The following is a 23,084-nucleotide window of genomic DNA, read 5'->3' as shown; positions in this document are numbered from 1 at the left end:
ATTTACATGGAGGTGGTCATTGGGTATACATTGGGTTTTCCTGGCTCTGCTTACTGCACTTTGTATCAGTTCATGCAATCTTCTGGATTCATCCTACGGCATGATACAGATGCTGTCTGTCTTGGTGGGTTTTGTTAACTGGTTTTCCTTGTTTTAAGGGTGGGGAGTGTGTGTGTGTGTGTGTGTGTGTGTGTGTGTGTGTGTGTGAGACAGAGATAGAAAGAGGGAGAGAAAGAGCGAGAGAGAGAGAGAAAGAGACAGAAAAGGAAGGACAGAGAGTAGGTGAGAAGGTAGGTATTGGGGAGAGGTCACAGGGAAGGGATTATGGTATTAAGAAAAAAAAAAACTCCAATAAAATATATTTTTGAAAAATGCGTCTGATGTTAGGCTTACCTCAAAATCTTTAACCACAGCGGCAAAGCCAGGATTCTTTTTACACTGCTCATCCAAAAGAGCTACGTTCTTGTCAAATTCTTTTATGTATGTGGAATACATTTTTAGGTATGGCCCCTTCTTTACAAATATATCTGCGATTCTTTGCTGCTCAATCCTAAATGAGAAGAGACATGTTAACGTGCTTCCAGCACAAAACTACTGAATTATTTCATGAAATATTTCATTGCATTTTATTATAGGAATTTGGAGGAAAACAAAGTGGGATTTCAGAAAGTAGGCTAATAATAATAATAATAATAATAATAATAATAATAATAAAAGCATGTATACAGTACTTTAAGGTTTGCAAAAGTCATCTAGTCCCACACCCTTGTTTTAAGGAGGACATTAAGTAACCAGTCTAACATCACAGAGTTAGTAAAGCCAGCACTTGAACTCAGGTCCTTTGACAGCTCATTCTACTGTGCCATACTGCCACCTCTAATTCTACTAGCATCTAACCACTATTAATATCATCCTTCAAAACCTGAGTATTGGGGCAGCTAGGTGGCGCAGTAGATAGAGCACCGTCCCTGGATTCAGGATATCCTGAGTTCAAATCCAGGCTCAGACATACAACACTTACTAGCTGTGTGACCCTGGACAAGTCACTTAACCCCATTGCCCAATCAAAAAAACAAAACAAAACAAAACCTAAGCATTAAAGCCAGGTCACTGCTGACAGTTCTGATTGGTTAAACAATGGTCCTTCTCACCTGAATCCAGACAACTTAAGGATAACAATTTATCAAGTGGTTAATGACTTCCTCTCAATGCTCTCCATCAGAGGATTATAGGATCTGAGATCTAGAACTGAAAGAGACCTTAGAGTTCATCTAGTCCAATGTCCTGATTTTACAGAGGAGGAAACTGAGGCCCAGGGTGCTTCAGTGCCTTAAGTAATCAGCAGAGGTAGGATTTGAACCCACATCCTCTGACTTCTAATCCATTATTCTTTGTCATAACATAAATTATTATTCTGTACCATGCTGCCTCCATGGGGTATTGATGGGAAATTAATAACTCAAAGCAGATCTCCATGGTGAATTGGAATTTTTCTTTTTTTTAAACAAAGTTCTCTGGAGCTGCTCTAGTGCCTTTACTCTGTTAATTATTTCCTATTTATCCTGCATATAGCTTGTTTGTACATATTTGTACCCAGTGCTTGCCTCACTCAACGTGAGACCTCAGAAACACTTTAGCTTAAAAAGGCCAAGGTCTCCCACTGCATGCTGGGCCATCCCCAGTCGTCCTGATCTATATCTGGCTCTGGAGGAGAAAGTGAGGCTGGTGACTTTGAACAGCCCTCCCTCACTCAAATCAAAGTCAATTGCAAGTCATGTCATCATCTTCCTGATGTCATGGTCCTCTTCAAAAATGAAGGACAAAAAAAAAAAAAAAAAAGGCGGGGGGCAGCTAGGTGGCGCAGTGAATAGAGTACCGGCCCTGAAGTCAGGAGGACCTGAGTTCAAATCCGGCCTCAGACCAAACACTTGATACTTACTAGCTGTGTGACCCTGGGCAAGTCACTTAACCCCAATTGCCTTAAAAAAAAAAGGACAAACCACAACCCAGAGCCTAACAGTGCCTGGCATACAACAGGTACTTAATAAATCTTTATTGATTGATTGGTTTGCTTGTTTTCTCCATTAGACTGTGAGCTTCTTGAGGGCAGGGACTATCTCTCTTTGTGTCCCCAGAGCTTAGGATAGTGCCTGGTACAGAGCAGGCACTTAATAATTGCTTAATGACTGACTGTTTTGGGTACACGCACAGTTTAAATGACTTGTCAGGGGTCACAAAGCTAGAGGTCATTGGTGAGAATCTTTTGGATTCCAAGCCTTACATTAAGCTACCAGCTGAAGCTAAAATAAATTAATAACAATGATAATCGGATAACTAATGGGTGAGTGACTGGGCAGATGGCCTTTTTAGTGCTCTAGGCAGTAATATGAGATTTTAAATTATGGATGAGTTGTTGATCCTGGGTTCAAGTTCCATCTCTGACATAAAGGTTGTGTGACTTTGGGTAAGTTATTTTTAAAATTTCCACAACAACCCTGTGAAATAGGTGCTATTTTTTTTGTTGTTGTTGTTGAATAGTTTCAATCGTGTCCAATTCTTCAAACACATCTGTCAAGTCTACATGTAATTATTGAGACAATCAGAGATATTAAAATTAACATCAAGAACCCAGGCGAGGAACTTCTCTTTAAAAAATAGGTCGCATTCTCTGAGTTACACTATTCTTTATACTATGTGTAGACTATCATGCTGTTGAGGAATGATGAAGGGGCCCATTTTCAGAGAAACCTGAAGACTTGCATGAACTGATGCAGAGTGAGAAACAACTCTGAAAGGCTTTAGAACTCTGACTGATTCAATGACCAATCATAAGGAAACATGCTACCCACCCCACCTGAAAAAAAGGTGATCCACACAGGATGCAGAGTGAGACCCATTTTCACTGCATATGGTCAATGGGAGAAGTCATTTTATTTGACCTCATATTTGTAACCGATTTTTTTTTCCCAAAGGAGCGAAGTGGGAAGAAGAAGGGAGGGAGAGAACTGTCATTGACTGAAAATATGAAAGTGTAGTTTAAACAAAATTTTTTAAAAATAGGTCACATTCATTCTGGGTCACTTTTAGTCCCTCCCTCAGAGGTTCTCATAACAAACCAACTCTGGGTCCTGTTCAGCATTCTTTTCATTTTTTTTTTTTTTCAATTTTCTTACCAGTTCAGCATCCTTTCTTCTAATTCTTTCAGGAGATCTCGATTGAGTTCATACAGCTGAGGCAAGTAGTACAGGATCTGATTCAAGATTCTGTCCTCAATCACTGGCTTTCCAAGCTGCCTGGAGGCCTGAGCTACTGCATCCCGGAAATCCTGCCAGAGTTCAGAAGGAAAGAAAAAAAATACACACACACACTCATAAGTGGAAAGAGTTGGGCCTGATAGAACAATACAAAAGGCAGAGCCCAGTTCCAAAAGCACGCTTCCTCCTCCTCACCCCACCCTGCTGTCTGTTACCCTGAAGCCAAGCAGACTCCTCTGCAAGGCTGCAAACCAAGAATAATATTAGAGATGGAGGACTACAGATCGAGAGCTGAAAGGGAGCTCAAAGATTATTGTGATTTACAAGTTATTATTTATTATTATTGTTTACAGATTTAAAAAAAAGTCAGGCCCAGAGAAGTACCCAAAGTCAGTGTTTGATGCTTCAATTTGACTATCTAAGCTCTTTTCCATTTTAAAGGGTTAGAATGCCTTTAAGAACCATTGAAATTCAGATTCTAAATGAGACCATCCCTACGGTTTAAAAACTGAAAAGCTAGGGAAGTGGATGGTGTCTGTCTGGTTTTATTAAGTCAATGTTCTGCTAACCAGATATCTGCAGAACAAACATCTTTCCTTCATATTGGAATTTTGCATTTGAGTTCTAAATGAACCGCTGCTTTTGAGTTGACATGCCTCTATCAAGAACCCAATGGATAACATCATAGCACTTAAGCAAACGCCAGTAACAAGTGGAGTGTTAGTAAGTTGACGAGAGAACTGGCAAAGGAGTCAGGAAGGCCCGGGTTCAAATTCTGCCTCAGATACATACGGGGTGAGTGACTGGGCAGATGGCCACCTCACTGGCCTAGGCAGCTCTTTGAGATTTTAAGTTATGGATGAGTTGTTGATTCATACTGGTGAAAGGTATTAGGCAGGCCTGGGTTCATGTCCCTTTTCTGACACATTCTGGTCGCATGCCCTTGGGCAAGTCATTTTAAAAATTGCCACAACTGTTAAGTAGGTGCTGTTTTTGTTGTCCCTGTTGAGTCGTTTCAGTCACATCTGACTCTTTGTGACCCCATTTGGGATTTTCTTGGCAAAGATACAGGAGGGGTTTGCCATTTCCTTCTCTAGCTCATTTTACAGATGAAGAAACTAAGGCAAACAGAGTTCAGTGACTTGACCAGGGTCACACAGCTACTAAGGCACCTGAGGTCAGATTCAGACTCATAAAGACCAGTCTTCTTGACTTCAGGCCCAGCACTCTATTCACTGCACCTAGCTGCCTTCAGGTACTATTATTTTCTCTATTCTACAGATAGAGAAACTGGCTGAGTGTGACTTACCCAGGGTCACACAGGTAGTAAGGATCTAAGGAGGAATTTGAACTCAGGTCTTCCTGATTCCTAGTCCAGTGCTCTACCCACTGTGCCAAGGTGTCTTCAGAGGTTTTACAGAGGTGGAAAAGGCAGTACACAAAGACTTGGCATTGGACTTCACCATTGGCATTTAAGGCAGATATGCCTTGCTATGCGGATGGGTTCATTGCCACAAGGCTGGACAGCAAGGGGTCATTTCTTTGTCCACAGTAACTGACAAAGCCTTCTACAGAGGCGTGGAGAGAGGTCATGGTTTGCACTGGAAGAGATACCATCCATACCAATAAAGAGAGGGGTCAAAATTTTGTTGGCATGAGAATCTCCACCATTTATAAAGATCACACTACCTTCCAAGTCTTATTAGATGGTTTTTGTGAGGTGAGACAGACAAAAAAAAAAAAAGAGAGAAACAGAGAGCTCACCATTTTCTGGCAATGAGCTTCTCTAAAATTACCCTCGCTGGTTCTTCAATGACAGATGTTGGGTTTATACCCAAAGCCTCTGAAGCTTCATTTTTCTGAATATTTAGAAAAAACCAAAACCTTCAAGTCCTTTAAAAACAAAATTCCAGGATTTTAATAGAAAACCCAGGCCTAAGTCTATAATAATGATGAATTTTTTTCATAGAGGCAGAAAAAAAAAAGAAATCTAATAAGAATGTTCAGAATAAACCAACATAATCCAACTTTACTCTTGTAAAAACAGACAATATGCTAACAAATAGGTCTAGTAAGTTAATTTGGCAAATGAAATAGTACTTGAAACCAGTATTAAAAGGAAATCAGTCAATCAATAACTATTTAAGTGCCTATTACATGGCAAGCACTAAGTACTGGAGATACAAAAAGAGTCTACAGACAGTCCTGCCTTCATGGAGCTTACAATCTATAGCAAGTACAGTATGAAGATGTATGCCTGTGAACATTAGGGTGGGTAACGGTTATAGGAGAGAGGTTCAAGTCCAACTTGTAACACATACAGGCTGGGTGACTCGAAGTAAGTAATTTCACTTATCAAAGCTCCAGGTAAGTTCTGTACGTTATAGGTGGGTTACTCATTCACACTGATGAAGGGAGTTTCCCATACCAGGAGGCCTACACAAATAAAATAACAGGTCTAAATACTACCCTCCTCCCATGATATAGCATGCATATATCATTTTTAGAGCAGACAATGGCTTCATAGGTCATCTGTGACCTATAACCCAGAAAGATGATGATGACGATATGCCGAAGGTCATACAAGTGGCAGAGGAAAGTTCTGCACCTGGGTCTTGTAACTCTAAATTCCATGCTCTTATGACACAGGCCATCTCCAAGGCCAAACTCTGTACTTTTAAGACAGGATGTCACATCTAATGACAGGGTAATCTAGATGAATGGAAATCCTATAGGTAGCAATTTCCAGAGAAGCATTTAATTTGAGTGTCAACCTATGATTTTTGTCTCATATTCATCAGACCTATTACTTTCACAATCTCATTGGCTACAAAGGACGATTTCTACTGTTAGCAACTATTATCTAAAATAAGAGCTGACAAATTCTTTTAGGGGCCAGACAGGAATATTTAGTTAAAGTCTATTTCAGAAAGCCAAATGTTCCAAAAACCAGATGGAGGAAAGTGGCTAGATGCTAGCTCTCAAGCCTCCTGACCTCTAACAGCTTACTTGCGACAACACATACAATCAGCTGGGGGGGGGGGGGGGGGGGGGGGTTTCCTAATAAACTAAAAATGGATTCATTTCCTGCCATTATTCACTAAGGCTAGAGAATACCTCGCTGTTCAAAAAGCACATTTCTTAGAATCATATAAACAAGTGCCTTACAAAAGGCCTAAACAGGAAATGTTCTAAAACTCTGAAAAATACTTTTTAACTTAACCTATTTTTCCTCCCTCCTCCCTCCCGCTGAAAAATAAAACAAAAACAAAATCCTTATAACAAATATGCATAGTTAAGAAAAATAAATCCCTACAAGGGCTATGTCCAAACCGCCCCCCCAAAAACAACAATAACAACAACAACAACAACAACAAGAAAAATCACGTCTCATTTCTCCATCTGAGTCCATCACCTCTCTATTAGGAGGGGGGGAGCCAGCTTCATCACAGGTTCTCTGGAATCCCGGCTGGTCACTGCACTGACCTGAGCTCTTTCAAAGCTGTCTGTCTTTACAATGTTGCCATTGTACAAACTGCTGTCCTGGATCTGCTCACCTCACTCCTCATCACTTCATATAGGTATTCCTAGGTTTCTCTGAAACCATCTCTTGTCACTCCAAGTCTATTTGACAGAAGCTTCCTAATGCCCTTATGAGGGCAGCTAGGTGGCACAGTGAATGGAGTGCCAAACCTGGAGTCAGGAAGACCTTACTTCAAATCCAAAGAGCTGTGTGACCCTGGGCAAGTCACTTCACCCTGTTTGCCTCAGTTTCCTCATCTGTAAAATGAACTGGAGAAGGAAATGGCCAACCACTCCAGTATCTTTGCCAAGAAAAACCCAAAGGAGGTCACAGAGAGTCAGAAATGACAGAAAATGGCTGAACAAACAACAACAATACCCTCGAATGAACTGGAGGAAGTCTTTCTAGTATCAACTACTGCATATGGCCAAGATTTCTCTACAGTTTTGTGGACTATAGAGCATTTGACAGAATCAAGAGTAGAAAAGAACCTCTAAGGCCCATCTAGTCTACTCCATCCCTGAACAGGAGTCAAGCATCTATAACATCTTTTTAAGAAATGGTTGTCAAGCCTCTACCTAGAGATTTCACTGAGAGGGCGGGAGGGAAGGAAGGAGAGAGAGAGAGAGAGAAACAGAGAGGGGATGAGGTGGAGGGAGGGAAGGAAGGAAGGAAGGAGGAAGAGAGAAAGAGAGAGAGAGACAGAGAGGGGATAAAGGGGAAGGAAGGAGGAGGAAGAGAAAAAAAGATACATAGAGAAACAGGAGATGAGGGGGTGGGAAGGAAGGAAGGAGGGAGAGAAAGAGAGAGAGACAGAGAGGGGATGAAGGAGAAGGAAGGAGGAAGAAGAGAAAGACAGAGACAAAGAAACAGAGAGAGGATGAAGGGGAAGGAAGCAAGGAGGAAGAGAAAGACAGAAGGAGAGAGAGCACACTGGATTGGAGTTAGGAAGACCCAGCTTCAAATCTTGCCCATTTTCTAGCTGTGAGCCCATGGGTGAAATCACTTTACACTAATCAGTCTCAATTTCTTCATCTGTCAAACAGGGGAAATAATAATACCTGCAATGCCAACCTTACAAGGATTTTGGGAGGTTCAAATAAGACAGTGTATAAAATGCTTTGTAAACCTTAAAGCACTGTAGAAAAGTCTATTTCTGTATTGTTGTTAAGTGAAAACCACGCATATGATACTGTGCCTTCTCCGTGTTCCTCATGTGCAGGATCCCATTTCCCATCTCCAAGCCTTTGCACCGAATGTCTCCCATGCCTGGAATGCACTCATTCCTCTCTTCTACCCTTTAGAATTTCTAGTATTCTTCAAAGCTCAGCTGAAATTCTACTTCCTACATGAGGACTTTCCTGATCCCCTTCTAATTCCTCAAATACCATGTATTTTGCATATACTTACAGGTACATATTGGCCTCCCCAACAGTCTGTAAGATCCCTGAGGACACAGACTATTCTGCTTTTGTCTTTGTGCGCTAATCGTGGTTCCTGGCAAATGATGTTGTTTTCCAGTCCTGTCTGACTCTCTGTGACCCCATTTGGGGTTTTCTTGGGAAAGATACTGGAGTGGTTTGCCATTTCTTTCACCAGTTCATTTTACAGATGAGGAAACTGAGGCAAACAGGGTTAAGTGACTTGCCCAGGGTCACAGAGACAGAAGTGCCTGAGGTCGGGTTTGAACTCAGGAAGATGAATTTTCCTAACTCCAGGCCCAGCACTCTATCCACTGTACCATTAAGCACATAGTAGGTGATTAATAAATATCTGATTGAGATACTAATGATACAAAGATTAAAAACAACATAGTCTCTCCCCTCAAGACATTCTACTCAACAATTCAAAATTATGGTGAACTCTCCTTCCCCACAATAACACCACGAGGCAGCTATTATCCTCATTTCATAGTTCAGTCAATAAACATTATTAAGCACCCACTATGCGTCAGACACTGTGCTAAGGAAGCACTGGGGATAAAAATATGAAAAAGACAGCACGTGCCCCTAAGGAGTTTCCAGTCTAATGGAGGAAAACAACACACAAAGAGGGACACGACGGAGAAATCCAAAGAAGTACAGTTGGTTGGGAAATACAAGAAACTGAGCTTTGGAGAAGCTAATGACTTGTCCAGGGTCACCTAAGTAATGTCAGGTGTCTCTGACTGAAAAGCTCACACGCCTTCCACTCTACCCTATGATATTTTGTAATCTACATTAATTATGTGTAGGTGGCAGTAATCGTGTCATCTGATAGGAGCCAGTCCCAAGAACTGAGTGGCTCACAGAACTTAGGTCTAAGTTAGGATGAGGTTTGCTCATCCATGCAGGAAGGCCCTTTCTTCTGGAAATCTAAACAAGGGATGCACTTTTCACCTGGCAGTAAGGGAACATTCTTCCCTAGCTGTGACAGCGCCACAGACTTCAACTGCTAAACAATTTAGAACCCCTATCGGGAACAGCTCTCGCCAAACTACTCGGACCATATGCCTTGTCTCCCTCGCCAAGGTGGGGGGAAAGTTGGCTTATTCAAAACAGATTCCGCAGATGTCAGCCAGAATCACAGTGGCCTGTGACTGTGGGTATGGCGAATGCCTGCCTCTGAATGAAGGCTTCACCAGCATCCCAGAGAAAGACCCACCCTGCCTGATGCTACCAGGGAGTTACAAAGTAGCTCTGGGAAGGTGGAAGTCTCAGGCTAAATTCTGGATGAGATCCAGGGGGTGCCACTTCAGAATGAAAATAGTAATTGATGGAATGTGTGTTTGTAGGTGACGCCTGCCCCCCAGCCGGGCATAATTTAGAGTCTGAGTTCACCAAGACGATCCAAGAAAAGTTTACACATCTTCTCCAGCTGTGATTTGCCCAATACAGTTTTTGGAAGCTAAAATGTTAAGGGTTCAAAGCAAGCATTCAATTCCAAAAGGCCACCATCTGAAGCTTAGCCCAATTCATAAGGGGCTACAAGAGTCAGATGTGGCTTGTTTCTATAGCTAATAGCATTCCATCTCTCTCCAAATCCTCCCCTCACAAAAAAAGTATCCCATCTCTGTGTTACCAGCAACCATTCCTACCACTGGAGTGACTAAAAAGCATCATTTTATAAAAATTAGGACTGCAACATAAGACTGGTCCCTTTTATAAGTGCTAATAGCTCAGATAAATTTGGGAAAACGTGATGCTGCTTGAGTTAGAGGTTCAGCTTTGACCACCATGACCTCACTAGATGGCAGGGGCACATGTCAGGGCTGTCACTTCAGAAATCCTGCTTGCGGGAGGTATTGCTAGCAACTTAAAAGGGAAAAGAATGGGGGATCTTACACTCTACTGCCCTCTATACTCACTACTCTAGCCATACTGATCTGCTTGCTGTTTCTTGATCACACACTCCATCTCCTATCATGGCATCTTTGCCCTGGATGCCCCCCATGATGAGAATGCTCCCTCCTGAACTTTGCCTCTCAAGTTCCCTTCAGGGCTCAGCTCAGATGCCACCTCACATGGATGGCCTTCTCTGGTCTCCTCTGCTGCTAGAATCTTCCCTATACAGTGATATAGTAGATAGAGGACTGGTCAGGAAGACCTGAGTTCAAATCCTACCTCAAACACACACTGATGGGGCAACCTACTTACCATGTTTCCACATTTGCAAAATGGGGATTGAATAGCACCTGCACAGAGTAGGTACTTAATAGTAATAAATAGTAATAAATGTAATAAAAGCTACTTAATAAACGTTTATGGACTGACTGACCTACCATGGTGGTTGTGACAATCAGAGGAGACTCATATTTATAAATTCTTTGCAAACTTTGAAATGCTATGCAAATGCTAGTTTTTGTTTTTTATCATCATCATCAATCATCATTATTATTAGAGATAGAGTGCTAATAATTGAGAACCTTAGGAAAGGCATCGTTTAGGGACGGTGCTTACACTATGCTTTCCAGAAAGCCAGGACTTGGGGGCAGCTAGGTGGCACAGTGGATAGAACACCAGCCTTAGAGTCAGGAAGACCTGAGTTCAAATCTGGCCTCAGACACTTACTACCTTTGTGACCCTGAGCAAGTGACTTAACCCCAACTGCCTTAAAAAAAAAAAAAAAAAAAAGCACATACAGAAAGCCAGGACTTCTACGAAGCACAGGTGAGCATCCCAGTCAGATACAAGAGGCAGCCAGAGATGGTGGCCAGGATGACTGGTCCCAAAAGTTCTTAAAGGGGGCACCATATGAAGATGACTGAAAAGGTAAGTGTGAGCCTAGCAATTGGGGGGGGGGTATAATTGCCAGAGTGAAGATTTCTTAATTTACTCTTAGAGATGATAGGGAGCCATTGAAGATTCCTGGGTAAGGCACAGGGTGACATGTTTCAGGGGCATCAATTGAGCAGCTATGGAGAACAGATAGGAGAAAGGGGAAATGGGAGCAAGAATATTATATAATCATACAGTAGAGAGGGTTCTGGTTGGCACTTTGGGGAATGTAAGTGAGGAGACATATATCTATACACACATACATATATGTATATGTTTGTATGTGCATGTATGTGTGTATATGTATATATGTGTAGATACGCATATGTATACAGTTATCCCTTCCACACTGCAACTTTCCCCATCAAGGTTTTGATATATTGTGGATCTGCATAAAAAATTAAATCGGAATTTTGAGGGAGTTTTGCAGAAGCCACAGACGACATGAGAAGGTCAGCTGATGACCCAGAAAAAAGTTTAGAAATTCAGAAATACAGAAAATATTTGTCTAGTCTTTTATAATACCAACATAGTTTATCTTTAATACTGTAAACTCCATAAAAGAAAAAGAAAAATTCAAACTTCTCTGGCACGAAGGGTGGGCCAAAAAATTTTACATGGATTTTCCAGATTGTGGGGGCACTCTGCCCCTAATCCCTGCGATGTGGAAGGGATAACTGTATATATGTGTGAAGATATGTGTGTATGTGTGTATATGTATATATGTGAGCATGTGTGTATATATAAATATATATATACACACACATACATATATATATATAGAGAGAGAGAGAGAATGTTTATATCTATATAAACACATACACACACATACAGTTGATATTATCCTTAGTAATTTACCTTGTCAGTTTAATTTACAGAGAAAGAAAAAAAAACCCATCCACCTCTTTGCTCTGGTCATCTACAGAGGATCTAAGCTAAATCAATAAAAATAAAAGCAACCTAGAGAATGAAGGCTGGAACCTCCAAACAGATGGTCTACCTCATGGGGTCATGTTTTCTGTGTGGAGTGCCTCTGACTCTATCACCAGCTGCATGGACAGGGCTTCCTGACCTCAGGGTATTACCTTAACAACAAACACAATAATGACCTAGGGAATTACAAAGACCAAATGGACTTAGGGGTTGGATGGGGACTGGAGGTTTGCAGAGGTTCAGGCTGGGTCTTAGGAACATTCTGCATACTTTGCAAAAATAAAGCTGCTGTTGAGACCTAGGAGGGATTTTAAAGATGCAGAAACCAAGCTAAGAAAAAAAGCAGAGGCTATTTTTATAGCAGGGATTAAAAACCACTTTATATAAATCATCTCATTTGATTCACAGTCTTTTTTTTTTTAAGGCAGTTGGGGTTAAGTGACTTGCCCAGGGTCACACAGCTAGTAAGTGCCAAGTGTTTGGTCTGAGGCTGGATTTGAACTCAGGTCCTCCTGACTTTAGGGCTGGTGCTCTATCCACTGCGCCACCTAGCTGCCCCTCAAAATAAACTTTCAAGGAGTAATCTCTCTCCACCAATTCCAATCAGCAATTACTCTCCAGTTTAGAATCTCTCTCTCTCTCTTTTTTTTGGTGGGGGGGGCTGGGCAATGGGGTTAAGTGACTTGCCCTGGGTCACACAGCTAAGTGTCAAGTGTCTGAGGCTGGATTTGAACTCAGGTCCTCCTGACTCCAGGGCCAGTGCTCGATCCCCTGCGCCACCTAGCTGCCCCTCCAGTTTATAATCTTAAAAAAGATATTCTGGAACACTGAGAAGTTAAATGACTTTCCCAGAATCACACAGAAAGTACGTGTCAGAGACAGCACATGAACACTGATCTTCCTAATTACCAAGGCCAGTTCTATACTACTCCACATTATGTAATAAGACAAGAAGAATAAATTAAAATTCAGATTGATCATAGGTGAGATTCTCCCTAGTTGCAAATGACGAGAAACAGTGTGTTGTAGTGGACAGAGAGCCCTGGTGAGTCACTCAAACAATCAGTGTGCCAGACCACTTTCTAAAACCACAAACCAAGCCTGGCATGAGGTCTCTATACCAATGAAATCACAATCCCAGTCCCTACACTATCCCTGTACTTGTTAACTTAGAGAATCCTTTTATTCTTGGTGTCACAGACTCAAAGAAAGCTGACCCAAGCCAGGGAATGACAACCTCCCACTTTCATGGCTGGAAAAAGACCTTTTCCTTCCTCCTTCTCATTCTGCTGATGTCCCTCCTTTCTTTCAAAGGCCAACTAGTCCCCCTGGTGAAAGCAACCCCCCTTCTCAAATTTCTCAAGTTACTGGCTCTTGACCAGCCACAAGTTTCTTCAACTGTAAAATGAGAAAGTTGTACCAAATGGTCTCTAAGGTGGCTTTTAGTTTCAAGAATCAGCTACGAGATGGGAGAGTGGAAACAGATTCTAATGGGAGAGTCAGTCAGTCAATAAACACTTTACTAAGTGCCCATTATGTATAAGTGCCTGTATATATAAGTGCTTTATATATACATATATACGTGTGTGTATATGTGTGTATGTGTGTGTACAGGTGCCTTAGCCAGTCACTGCACTAAGAACTGGGGATATAAATGCAAGTTGAGAAAGACAGAGACAAAGAGAGAAGAAAGACAGACAGAGACAAGGAGAGAGGAAAGACAGAGACAGGGAGACAAAGAGAGACAGAGAGAGAGGAGAGAGACAAAGACAGAGAGACAGAGGGAGGAGAAACAGAAAGAGAAAGAGAAAGAGAGACAATTCAGAGAAAGAAACAGAGAGGAGAAAGAGACAAAGACAGGGAGACAGAGAGATAGAGACAGAGAAAGAGAGATGGAGAGATAGAGAGAACGCACAAGAGCCCAAGCCCCTGTCCTCAAGGAACTTACAATCTAATGGAAGAGGTTTATTGCAGGTTCCCTGATCAGCAATGCCAAGGAGGGCAGCCATGATCACTAGCCTGTTTTGAAGTTCTTTTCTGTTTTTAGAGGGGAGTGGTTTGGACCTCAGCATACAGAGGGTCCCAGATGAGGAAACTCCCACCTCCAGAACTTCAACTTAAAAAGATTTAGAAAATTTCCTGGGATACCAAAAGGTTAATTCACTTGCTTCAGGTCACACTGCCAGGGTGTGTCAGATTCAGGACAATCCTCTCTCAGACCAGCCTGGGAAGCAAAAAAAAAAAGAAAGAAAGAAAGAAAGAAAGAAAGAAAAAAAAAAGTAGGAACATAATAGATGGACGACCTTAATATAAAATAATATCCAACAAAAGGGTGAAAGATCTCAAGCTGACATTTTAAAATGCAACTTCTAAGGCATCATTACTTAAAAAAAGAAAAATTCTAGTGATCACATGAATATCCATTTAAGGAATATAAGATCTCCAGGGGCTTGCTAGTTAAAAGCTCTTGGGCATATGCTCGTAAGGACATCCTATACACACACACACACACACACACACACACACACACACACACACACACAAGCCAAACCAGAGTGGAAACCCTCAATGAAATAACAAAAGCAAACCACTCAGTACAATGAGCTCCATTCAATGAGGGCCACTTCCCATATGAAAAAATACTGCTCAAAAGTTGTTCTTTAGTATAGAGGGAAATGAAGGATAAGGAAGGGCAATTTAAAATAGAAGTATAAACTTTAATTAAAGCAGGGGCTGATTTCAGGTGATTTGTGAACTTGGATGTGGAAGAGAATTATTTTTACTAACCATTAAAATTTGTCATTATTTTACTTTTATTATTATTATTTTGAGAAAAGGCTTCAGGCTTTAATAGATCACCAAAAACATCCATGACACAAGGTAAAGAACCCATAGAATGAAAGCTACACTGGTCTCAACCATATAGGGTATTTAAAGAAAATTTATATAGGTTATTATTAATAGAAGTAGAAAGAAAGATCTGAAGAAGAGAAAATCAAGGAGCACAGGGACTTCAAAAGATATCCTGATTTGGAATCTATGGCATCATATGGGTATAATTTCATAACAAAATTTCTTAGAACGTGTATATTCATTGAAACAGATGGGCCTTTTCTGACAGAGGGGCAATGGACTCAGACTACAGAATGAGATTTTTTTTCAATATGGCCAATATGAGAATTTGTTTTGCTTAACTAGAGATATTTATAATGGGGATTTTTTTCTTGCTTTCCCAATGGGTCATAAGGGGAGATGGAAGAGAAAAAAGCAGATTTTCATTAACTAAAAAAAAATAATAATAATTAGAAAAATAAAAAGATGGGACTTTGTTTCTCAAAGAACCTTAAGATCAATAAAAGAGCAATGTAATTTCCTGAAGGCAATGCAGCTCCAAATCCTCTACTACCTGATCATTCTGGGCCCATTTCATCATCAATCTATATCTACACTGACTGTCTCAGATATATGTACTGAAGGACAAATTCTGTTAGTTATCCATCCAAGCACATTTCATAATCTGGGTAACAGACATTCATCATCCACTTAGTTTTCCTGTGTGAATGGTCAGACCATCACCATTGAGTGATTACAGATCTCTTCCAGGTTGTTCTACAATGTTCCAGGGCTTAATGCAACCACTGAAATGTGAGACCGATAGTTGGTGAACCTAGAAGATCTTACCATCCACAGAGAAACCATCATCGATTTGACTCTGCTACATTATCGTATTTATGCTGGTCTGATGTTTATCACAGGATTATTTTGGATGTCACGTATGAATCTTGAATTATTTTTAATGTATTGTTGGGAGACATCTATGGATGGAAGGCTGTGAGTGAAAGAGAGAGCATGGATTGGGGGGGTGAGGGAGAAATGTTTATGTTTGTACAACCAAGCAGCATTTTGCTATAATAAATAAAATGTTTTTCTCCCATAATCAACAAATCACGTACTACCATTTATTACTACTTGGCAATGAGGCAAAGAAAAAAGTCTCTAAAGAATTTTTTAACAGTATGGCAAATGGACAATGGAGAAGGGAACTGTGGGTCTAACGCAAAAAACCAACAAGGAACATCAAAGAAAAACAGGATTTCATCAAGGAAATGTACAACAGGTAGAGAAGTTGAATTGGTCAACAGGTGGACAGCCACAGTACTCTTGGTATCCTTGAGTTGTCAGGAATGACTCCAACATGTTGAGCAGACGCCCTACAAAGAATTTTTAGAAGGATGAGGACAAACGTGCAGAGGATGGGCCACAGACAGAGGAATTCCCACCTGTATCATCAGACACAGAGAACACCAAACCACTGATATCAGAGCTATTTGGGTATAATTTCTATTTATTAAATCTGGTCCTGTAAAATGATGTCTACTTGAGAATTACCAAATTAAAATTCTCATATTATAGTGTGAAAAGCACTGGATTTGGAATTTGGGTCCTAAAGGGTCCAAATTCTAGTTATATGATTTTTTTTTTTTTTGGCAAATTTCAGCAAGTCACTTTACCAGTGGGGGCCTCAGTTTCCTCATTAGTAAAAGGAGGGAGTTCGACTTTATGGCCTCTATGGCCATCTTAAGGCACTCAGAGTCAGGAAGACCTTAGTTCAAATCCAGCCTCAGAAACTTACTAGCCATGTGACACTGGGCAAGTCATTGAACTTCCATCTTAATTCCCTTGCGTATAAAATGGGGATGGGCAGCTAAGTGGCCCAGGATAGAGCACTGGACCTGGAGTCAAGAAGACTCACTCATCTTCCTGAATTCAAATCTGGCCTCAGACACTTACTAAACTGGTCAAGTCACTTAACTCTGTTTGCCTCAGTTTCCTCATCTGTCAAAAGAGCTAGAGAAGGAAATAGCAAACCACTCCAGTATCTCTGCCAAGAAAACTCCAAATGAGGTCACAAAGAGTCAGAGACAAATGAAGAAGAACAGTTTGCCTGGTGCTTAAAGTATAAAAATAAAAGTCATGGGAGATTCAGCTAGAAAAAGAGATTGGGGAAAGACCACGGAGGGAGGGATACAGAAACCTGAGCTAAGATATCTGAATTTTCTTTGTTAGGAAATTTGGGGGGAACCACTAAAGATTTCTTAGCATGGCAGTGACATCTATCAATCAACAAGCATTAATTAAGTTCGGTGCTGGGTATACAGAAAGAAGAATCAGAGTTCCTGCCCTCAAGGACCTTACATTCTCTTGCTCTATTAGGATGTCTGTGCTAGACATATGAAAGAGGAATTATAGAAGGTCACAGGACAAGTTATCATCACATGAAAATAGCTCTGATTTCACAGCAATTATCTTTGACCTACAGACAGCAAATAACTAACATGTCCATCAAAATACAGATAATTAAAGGATTACAGGATCATAAGACTTTGAGCTACAAGCGACCTGGAGGTCAATGTGTTTTTAAATTCTTTCATTTTACACATAAACTGAGGCCCAAATAAGTTAAAAGATTTGCCCACTGTCAACCAACTACTAAATGTCTGGGTGGGATGTAAACCCAGGTCTTGGTGATCCCAAAGCCCAGCACATGATAGCCAAAGAACTTCTATAGAGGCATTTATTAAACCTAGACAGAGGACAAGAATTGGGACTTTAAACAATCTCATGCCTACTGCAATTTAAACTTATAAAATAAGGTTATGCTTCATAAAATTTTCAATTACGTGGTCTGCCAGGGCTACGAATTTTATCATACCTCAAAAGCAAAACAGATCTGGCAAGCGACCTAGGATGTCTAAATTGACAGATTAAAAAAGAAAAATAAAACCCTGGAATATGGCATAGGTTTAATTCTTGTATCAAGGCAACAATAAATACTAAAAATAACTGAGTTGTTTTTCTTAAGCCAAACTGTACACCAGACTGTTCTATATTGCACAAATACATTGCTAAAACAAAAATGAATAGTTTAGCCATTTTCAATCAATTAATCAATAAATATTTATTAAGCACCTACTATGTGCCAGATTCTACGTACCTACTTTCATGGATCTGGACCACTGCTGGCCTGGTCCTGAGCTATGATCCAAGATATGGCGTTCTGTCTTTAATTCTGTATACCTTAGGCCTCAATATGGGCCAAAGAAGGCTCTCCTTTTAGGAATTCTCTTTCTCTTTGAGTTTAACAGAGCATGGAGAGAGGGTAAGGGGAAAACATTTGTGTTTGTGCACCCAAGGCCATCTTTCTGCTCAAGGGCCATTAGCTTATGGCAGCTGTTAACTTGGGATGGGCCACAAAGGAGCTAATTTTCAAGACCTCTAATGATTGACTCCCCGGGCCAAGTCGCTTTTTTACCCATTCCTAGGGTCACTGAAATGAAAGAATAACAAGTGACAAGTAGGCAGGGTGACGGCTGAATCTTTCAGGCATCTCTCAAACCAACCCCCAAGTGCAAACTCCCCCCCCCCCCCCCCCCCCCCCTCCCCCCCTCCGGGGGTCTGGAGACAATGATTCACGTATACACAAATGGCCCCCAGCTACTCGGGTCTAAATGGAGGCTGTTTTGCTGTTTGCTGTTTAACAGTTTCCAAAGGCTATCAAGATAGCCTAGAATATTACCAACTTCTGAAAAAAGGAAACTGGTAATGAGCTACCGTGATGTCTTTTACAAAAATCTGCTTTGCAACATTAGATTTGGTTCCTTTCTATGGCATCTAATATCATTAAGCCTCATTAAGTCCCTCTTTCACTACAGAGCATGACTGGAAGCAATGACTCTTTCCCAAGTAAATATTATTGTCTCATTATTTTCAGTAAACACAGCGGCTAATCTGAAGTTCACTGATTCAAAAATCAACCCCCCCCCACCCCCGCCTTCCATTGTGCTATATAGCATCTTTTAATCTACTTAGTTAATCTACTTAGCAGAAATCATTGAGCACTGATGAGCAGAACCAGAGTACAAGAGAAGAGTTAACAAGAGGAGGGAACCTCAGGCAGTAGGAGCAACTAGGTAATTGCTTCGTTCATTATCAATTAATAAGTATTTAGTAAGCACCTACTATGTGCCAGATACTTTGTGGGGTAATGGGGATAGGGGACTACACCTGTGATTTCAGTGGTATAGGAAACCACTAGAACACCCACCAATTCTACCAAGGTAAGTTGGTATCTTCTCTGCAACTCATAGCCTTAGAGTAGCACCTCTTAACCTGCAGTCCGTGAATTTGCCTTAAAAAATACTGTGAGCGCCAGCCTTGGAGTCAGGAGGACCCGAGGGTGGCCTCAGACACTTGACACTTACTAGCTGTGTGATCCTGGACAAAGTCACTTAACCCCATTGCCTAGCAAAAAAAAACAAAAACAAAAACAAAAATAAAAACAAAAAAAATCATCGGTAACTGTATTTCAAGGAAATCGGTTTCCTCTGTAATCCTATGTATTTTATGCAATGGAATTTAATATTCTGAGGAGTTCACAGGCTTCACCAGACTGCCTAAGGGGTCCAGGACACAAAACAGGCTAAGAAACCACCCCTTCCCTCCTTAGAAAATTGTTTGAAGGCTCTTCAAGATTAAGTGACTTCCTCAGAGTAACAGAGCTAACTAGTTGCAGAGGAAAGTTTCGAACCTAAGACTTCCTCACTCCAACTCCAGCATTCGATATTCATTTTCCTTTCCCCTTCCCCCTTTTGTGACAACCCCAATCTAATTAGGGCACTCCTGGGACCAATCCAAGGCTGATCTGGTTATGACCCCAATTTGGTCATGGGATTGGACATATAATTGGCCAAATGAAGCTCCTAATATATTCCTGTTGTCAAATAAATCTTAAAACCTTGCACAGACAATTATTGATTAGTTTTACTGCCAAAAAAAAAAAAACAAACCCAGCTAGCTACATTAAAAAAAAAATCAAACCAGTAGATGAGGCTTAGACTTGCCCCTTGGAAAATAAAAATCAGAATGCTTATCTTTAAGAAAAATGCCTTTGAGACACTTCGACTAATGGAAAGCCATTAAAAGGGGCTGGAAGAATACCTAGGGGCAAGAACACTGGTCCCATTTCATTCCCAGGGCTGCTCCCATTTATAGAGCATCTATTGTTGCTTAGCAATTATCTGGGCAGATGTTTGTTGCCACTGAAGCACAAGGGCCAGGTCCCTCAGAAAGGCTGAAAGATGGGGATTAAGCACTTAGCTTGGAAGTAGGATAAAAAGAAAACAGAATCTTCCCCTTCCATCCCAAAGATGCCTTGAAGGTTTTTTATTTTCCATAGGGATGGAGATAGGGTCTGCATGTGTGATTTTATTGGTATCTTGAATGCCAAGAAACTCTCTTTACTTATCCAGGTCTGCAGCTTTTTTCTGCCACTTAACAGGAGAGATTAATTAAGCAACTAAGCAGTTGGGCCTGGAATCAGGAAGACTCATCTTCCTGAGTTCAAATATGGCCTCAGACACTTACTAACTGTGTGACCCTAGGCAAGGCACTTAACCTTGTTTGCCTCAGTTTCCTCCACTGTAAAAGGAGTTGGAGAAGGAAACGGCACACCACTCCAGTATCTTTGCCAAGAAAACCTCAAATGGGGTCAAGACTGAAAAAAGACTCAACAACAAAAAAATTAAGTGACTCCTCAAGGGTCACACAACCAGTATGTGTTACAGACAGGACTTAATTTAGGTCTTCCCAGTTCCGAGTCTGATTATCTGCTACACCACTGCATCTCTGAATTTTTCTTAGTGGCCTCACATTCTGTTATGATTTCATCAGTGTAAAGAAACCCCCTCCCCATAATGTCAACAACTTGTATTTTACTTATGGTCCATAAAATAAACAATAAAGTCACTTGCCCAGGGATCATAAGACCACAGATTTAAGAGCTGGAAGAGACCTTAGAAACCATCTTTCCCTTCATTTTACAAACAAGGAAACTGAGACCCAAAGATATGACAAGCTCTATTCGGGGTCACACAGCCAGTATGTGTCAGAGTCAACACTTGAACTCAGCCCTCCCTGACTGGAAGGCTGCCTACGAAATATTCCCTATCAAAAACTCTTTGCTATCTCTAAAATAATCTCCAAATGGCATTGTGTTTGAAGACAGCAAATTAGTTTAATACACACAGAACACATGCTTTAAAAAATCCTTAGGTTCTTAATGCTTCATATGTTCACTTTATAACCTAATGAGAGGCTCTTAACCTGGGGCCCATTATACTTTTTTAATATTTTGATAACATATTTCTATATAACTTGTTTTCTTTGAAATTCTAGGTATTTTATTTTATGTCTTTAAAAATACTCCAGACCCTGGGCAAGTCACTTAACCCCAACTGCCTAAAAAAAAAAAAATGTTCCTTAGAAGGGACCCATAGGATTCACTAGACTGCCAAAGGACAGTCCATAGTACATAAAAAATTAAAAACCTCTTGACAATCCATAGTACATAAAAAAATTAAAAACCTCTTGGCCTAACAGAACGTTAGCTTAATTGATTTGTTTGGCCAAAGAACATGGAGGATCATAGTTTTTTAGGTGAAAGGGTTAGAGTCAGAAGGGACACCGGGGTCATCTAGTTCAACTCCCTCATTTTACAGATGGGCAAACTGAGGCACAACAAGCTAAGTGACTTGTCCAGGGTCACAGCTGGGATTTGAAATCACAGCATAAGTGACAGGCCTTGAGTCCCCATTTAGTCCTTTTTTTTCTTAACTCCAAGTCTAGTGGCTTGTCCACTAAACCATGATTAGTGTGTATTTGATGGAACTCATAAATGTTGGTTTGAGAACACACTGTCCTTGTCAGGAAGGCTCATTCATGTTCACAGACTCTTGATTAGGTTAGCCTGTAACTACTCAGAAAGCAGAGGAGCTTTCTGGCAAGCAGCTGGAGGGCCAGCCCGTGCTCTGGACTGAGGATTGCCCCTGATAGTATGTTCTGTGTCCTTGGGAGGAAGGGGACTCCCTCTTCACTAAACTTGGGAGTGTGGGTGAGGGGGGTGGGTGAGGAGGCAGCTATTGGGCCTCTCAGAAGCTGAGAATATCATCCACTTGCCAGGCACGTCACTAGACCTGAGATTTCGGTAGTACAGGGTGAAGAAAATCTAATGCAAGTAAACACTTACTCTGCAATTTAATAGTCAGAGAGCTGCCAAGAACCCTGGGAGGTTAGCACCTAATCAAGGTGGTTACAAACGGACAGTAGAAAGGTAGGAATTGGGGGAGAAGAGGGAGGAGGAAGCAAACTGGGATAGGGAAATAGGAAGATCCTGAAACTAGGACCAGGGGATCACCTTCCCTTTCGATGCAAACTCAAAAAGATGGCATTTGGGAAGGATGCTGTTGAGTGTATTCTATGGAATTTCCCCTTCTTTCCCAAGCTCCTCCCTTCTACCAATGCCATCCAAGGTGCAAATAATGTAGTGAATAATTTATACTCTAACATCAATATTAGAAAAATAAACAGCTTTGAAGATTTTCAAAAATTGATGATGAAATAAGCAGACACAGGAGAACAATTTTATATGACAACAACACTTTTAAAACAAACAACTTTAAAAGCTAGGCGGTGCCTGTGGAAAGCATGCCCAGCCTGGGGTCAAGAAGATCCGAGTTCAAATTCTGCCTCAGATACTTACTAGCTGTCAGGTCACTTAACTTCTGTCTGCCTCAGTTTCCTCAATTGTAAAATAAGAATAATAACAGCATCTATCTGAAGTGATTTGCCCAAGGTCACAGAGCTAGTAAGTATGAGCTGGTTTCCAGCTAAAGTCTTTCTGACTCCAGGTTCATCTTTCTACCCACAGGACCACCTACGTGCCCATCAAGCTCATGGTCTCCCATGGAAATAGGGTCAACTTGACTTCAGTTTCTTTCTGCCCAGCCACCAGTAAATACTTCCTTGATAAAGGGTTCTTTCTGCCATGCCCTCTCTCTTTTCCCATCTAGCAGGACCAGGGAGGATTCACACCTTTATATCAGGGGGCAAGGACCTAGAGTCTTCTGAGCTTCTGATTTTTGTTTCCTGTCATTATTTTCTATGTAGCAATAAGCATAAACTCCTTGCAAATGAACAGCCCCAACTCTGATGGTCTGGAACAGAGGTGTCCAACATGGGGCCCCAGAGTGCTTGCATCTCATGACACTCTCGAATGTGGTG

General features: G+C 41.0%; 1 protein-coding gene across 1 annotated transcript in view; it reads right to left on the bottom strand.

The window, feature by feature from the left end:
- The window catches only part of FGD6 (FYVE, RhoGEF and PH domain containing 6), a 162,411-nt gene that overhangs the window by 55,932 nt on the left and 83,395 nt on the right, over positions 1–23,084 (bottom strand). The window contains exons 6-7 of the mRNA XM_027855866.1: positions 3,174–3,325; positions 394–550 (exon numbers count right to left, since the gene is read on the bottom strand). Coding sequence (XP_027711667.1) covers positions 394–550; positions 3,174–3,325 — 309 coding nt within the window. The remainder of the gene's footprint in view (positions 1–393; positions 551–3,173; positions 3,326–23,084) is intronic.

Source organism: Vombatus ursinus, unplaced genomic scaffold, assembly GCF_900497805.2.
Source record: "Vombatus ursinus unplaced genomic scaffold, bare-nosed wombat genome assembly UNPS02011334.1, whole genome shotgun sequence".
NCBI classification, from domain to species: domain Eukaryota; kingdom Metazoa; phylum Chordata; class Mammalia; order Diprotodontia; family Vombatidae; genus Vombatus; species Vombatus ursinus.
The sequence above is the reverse complement of the archived record's forward strand: the minus strand, read 5'-3'. Positions and strand labels throughout refer to the sequence as shown.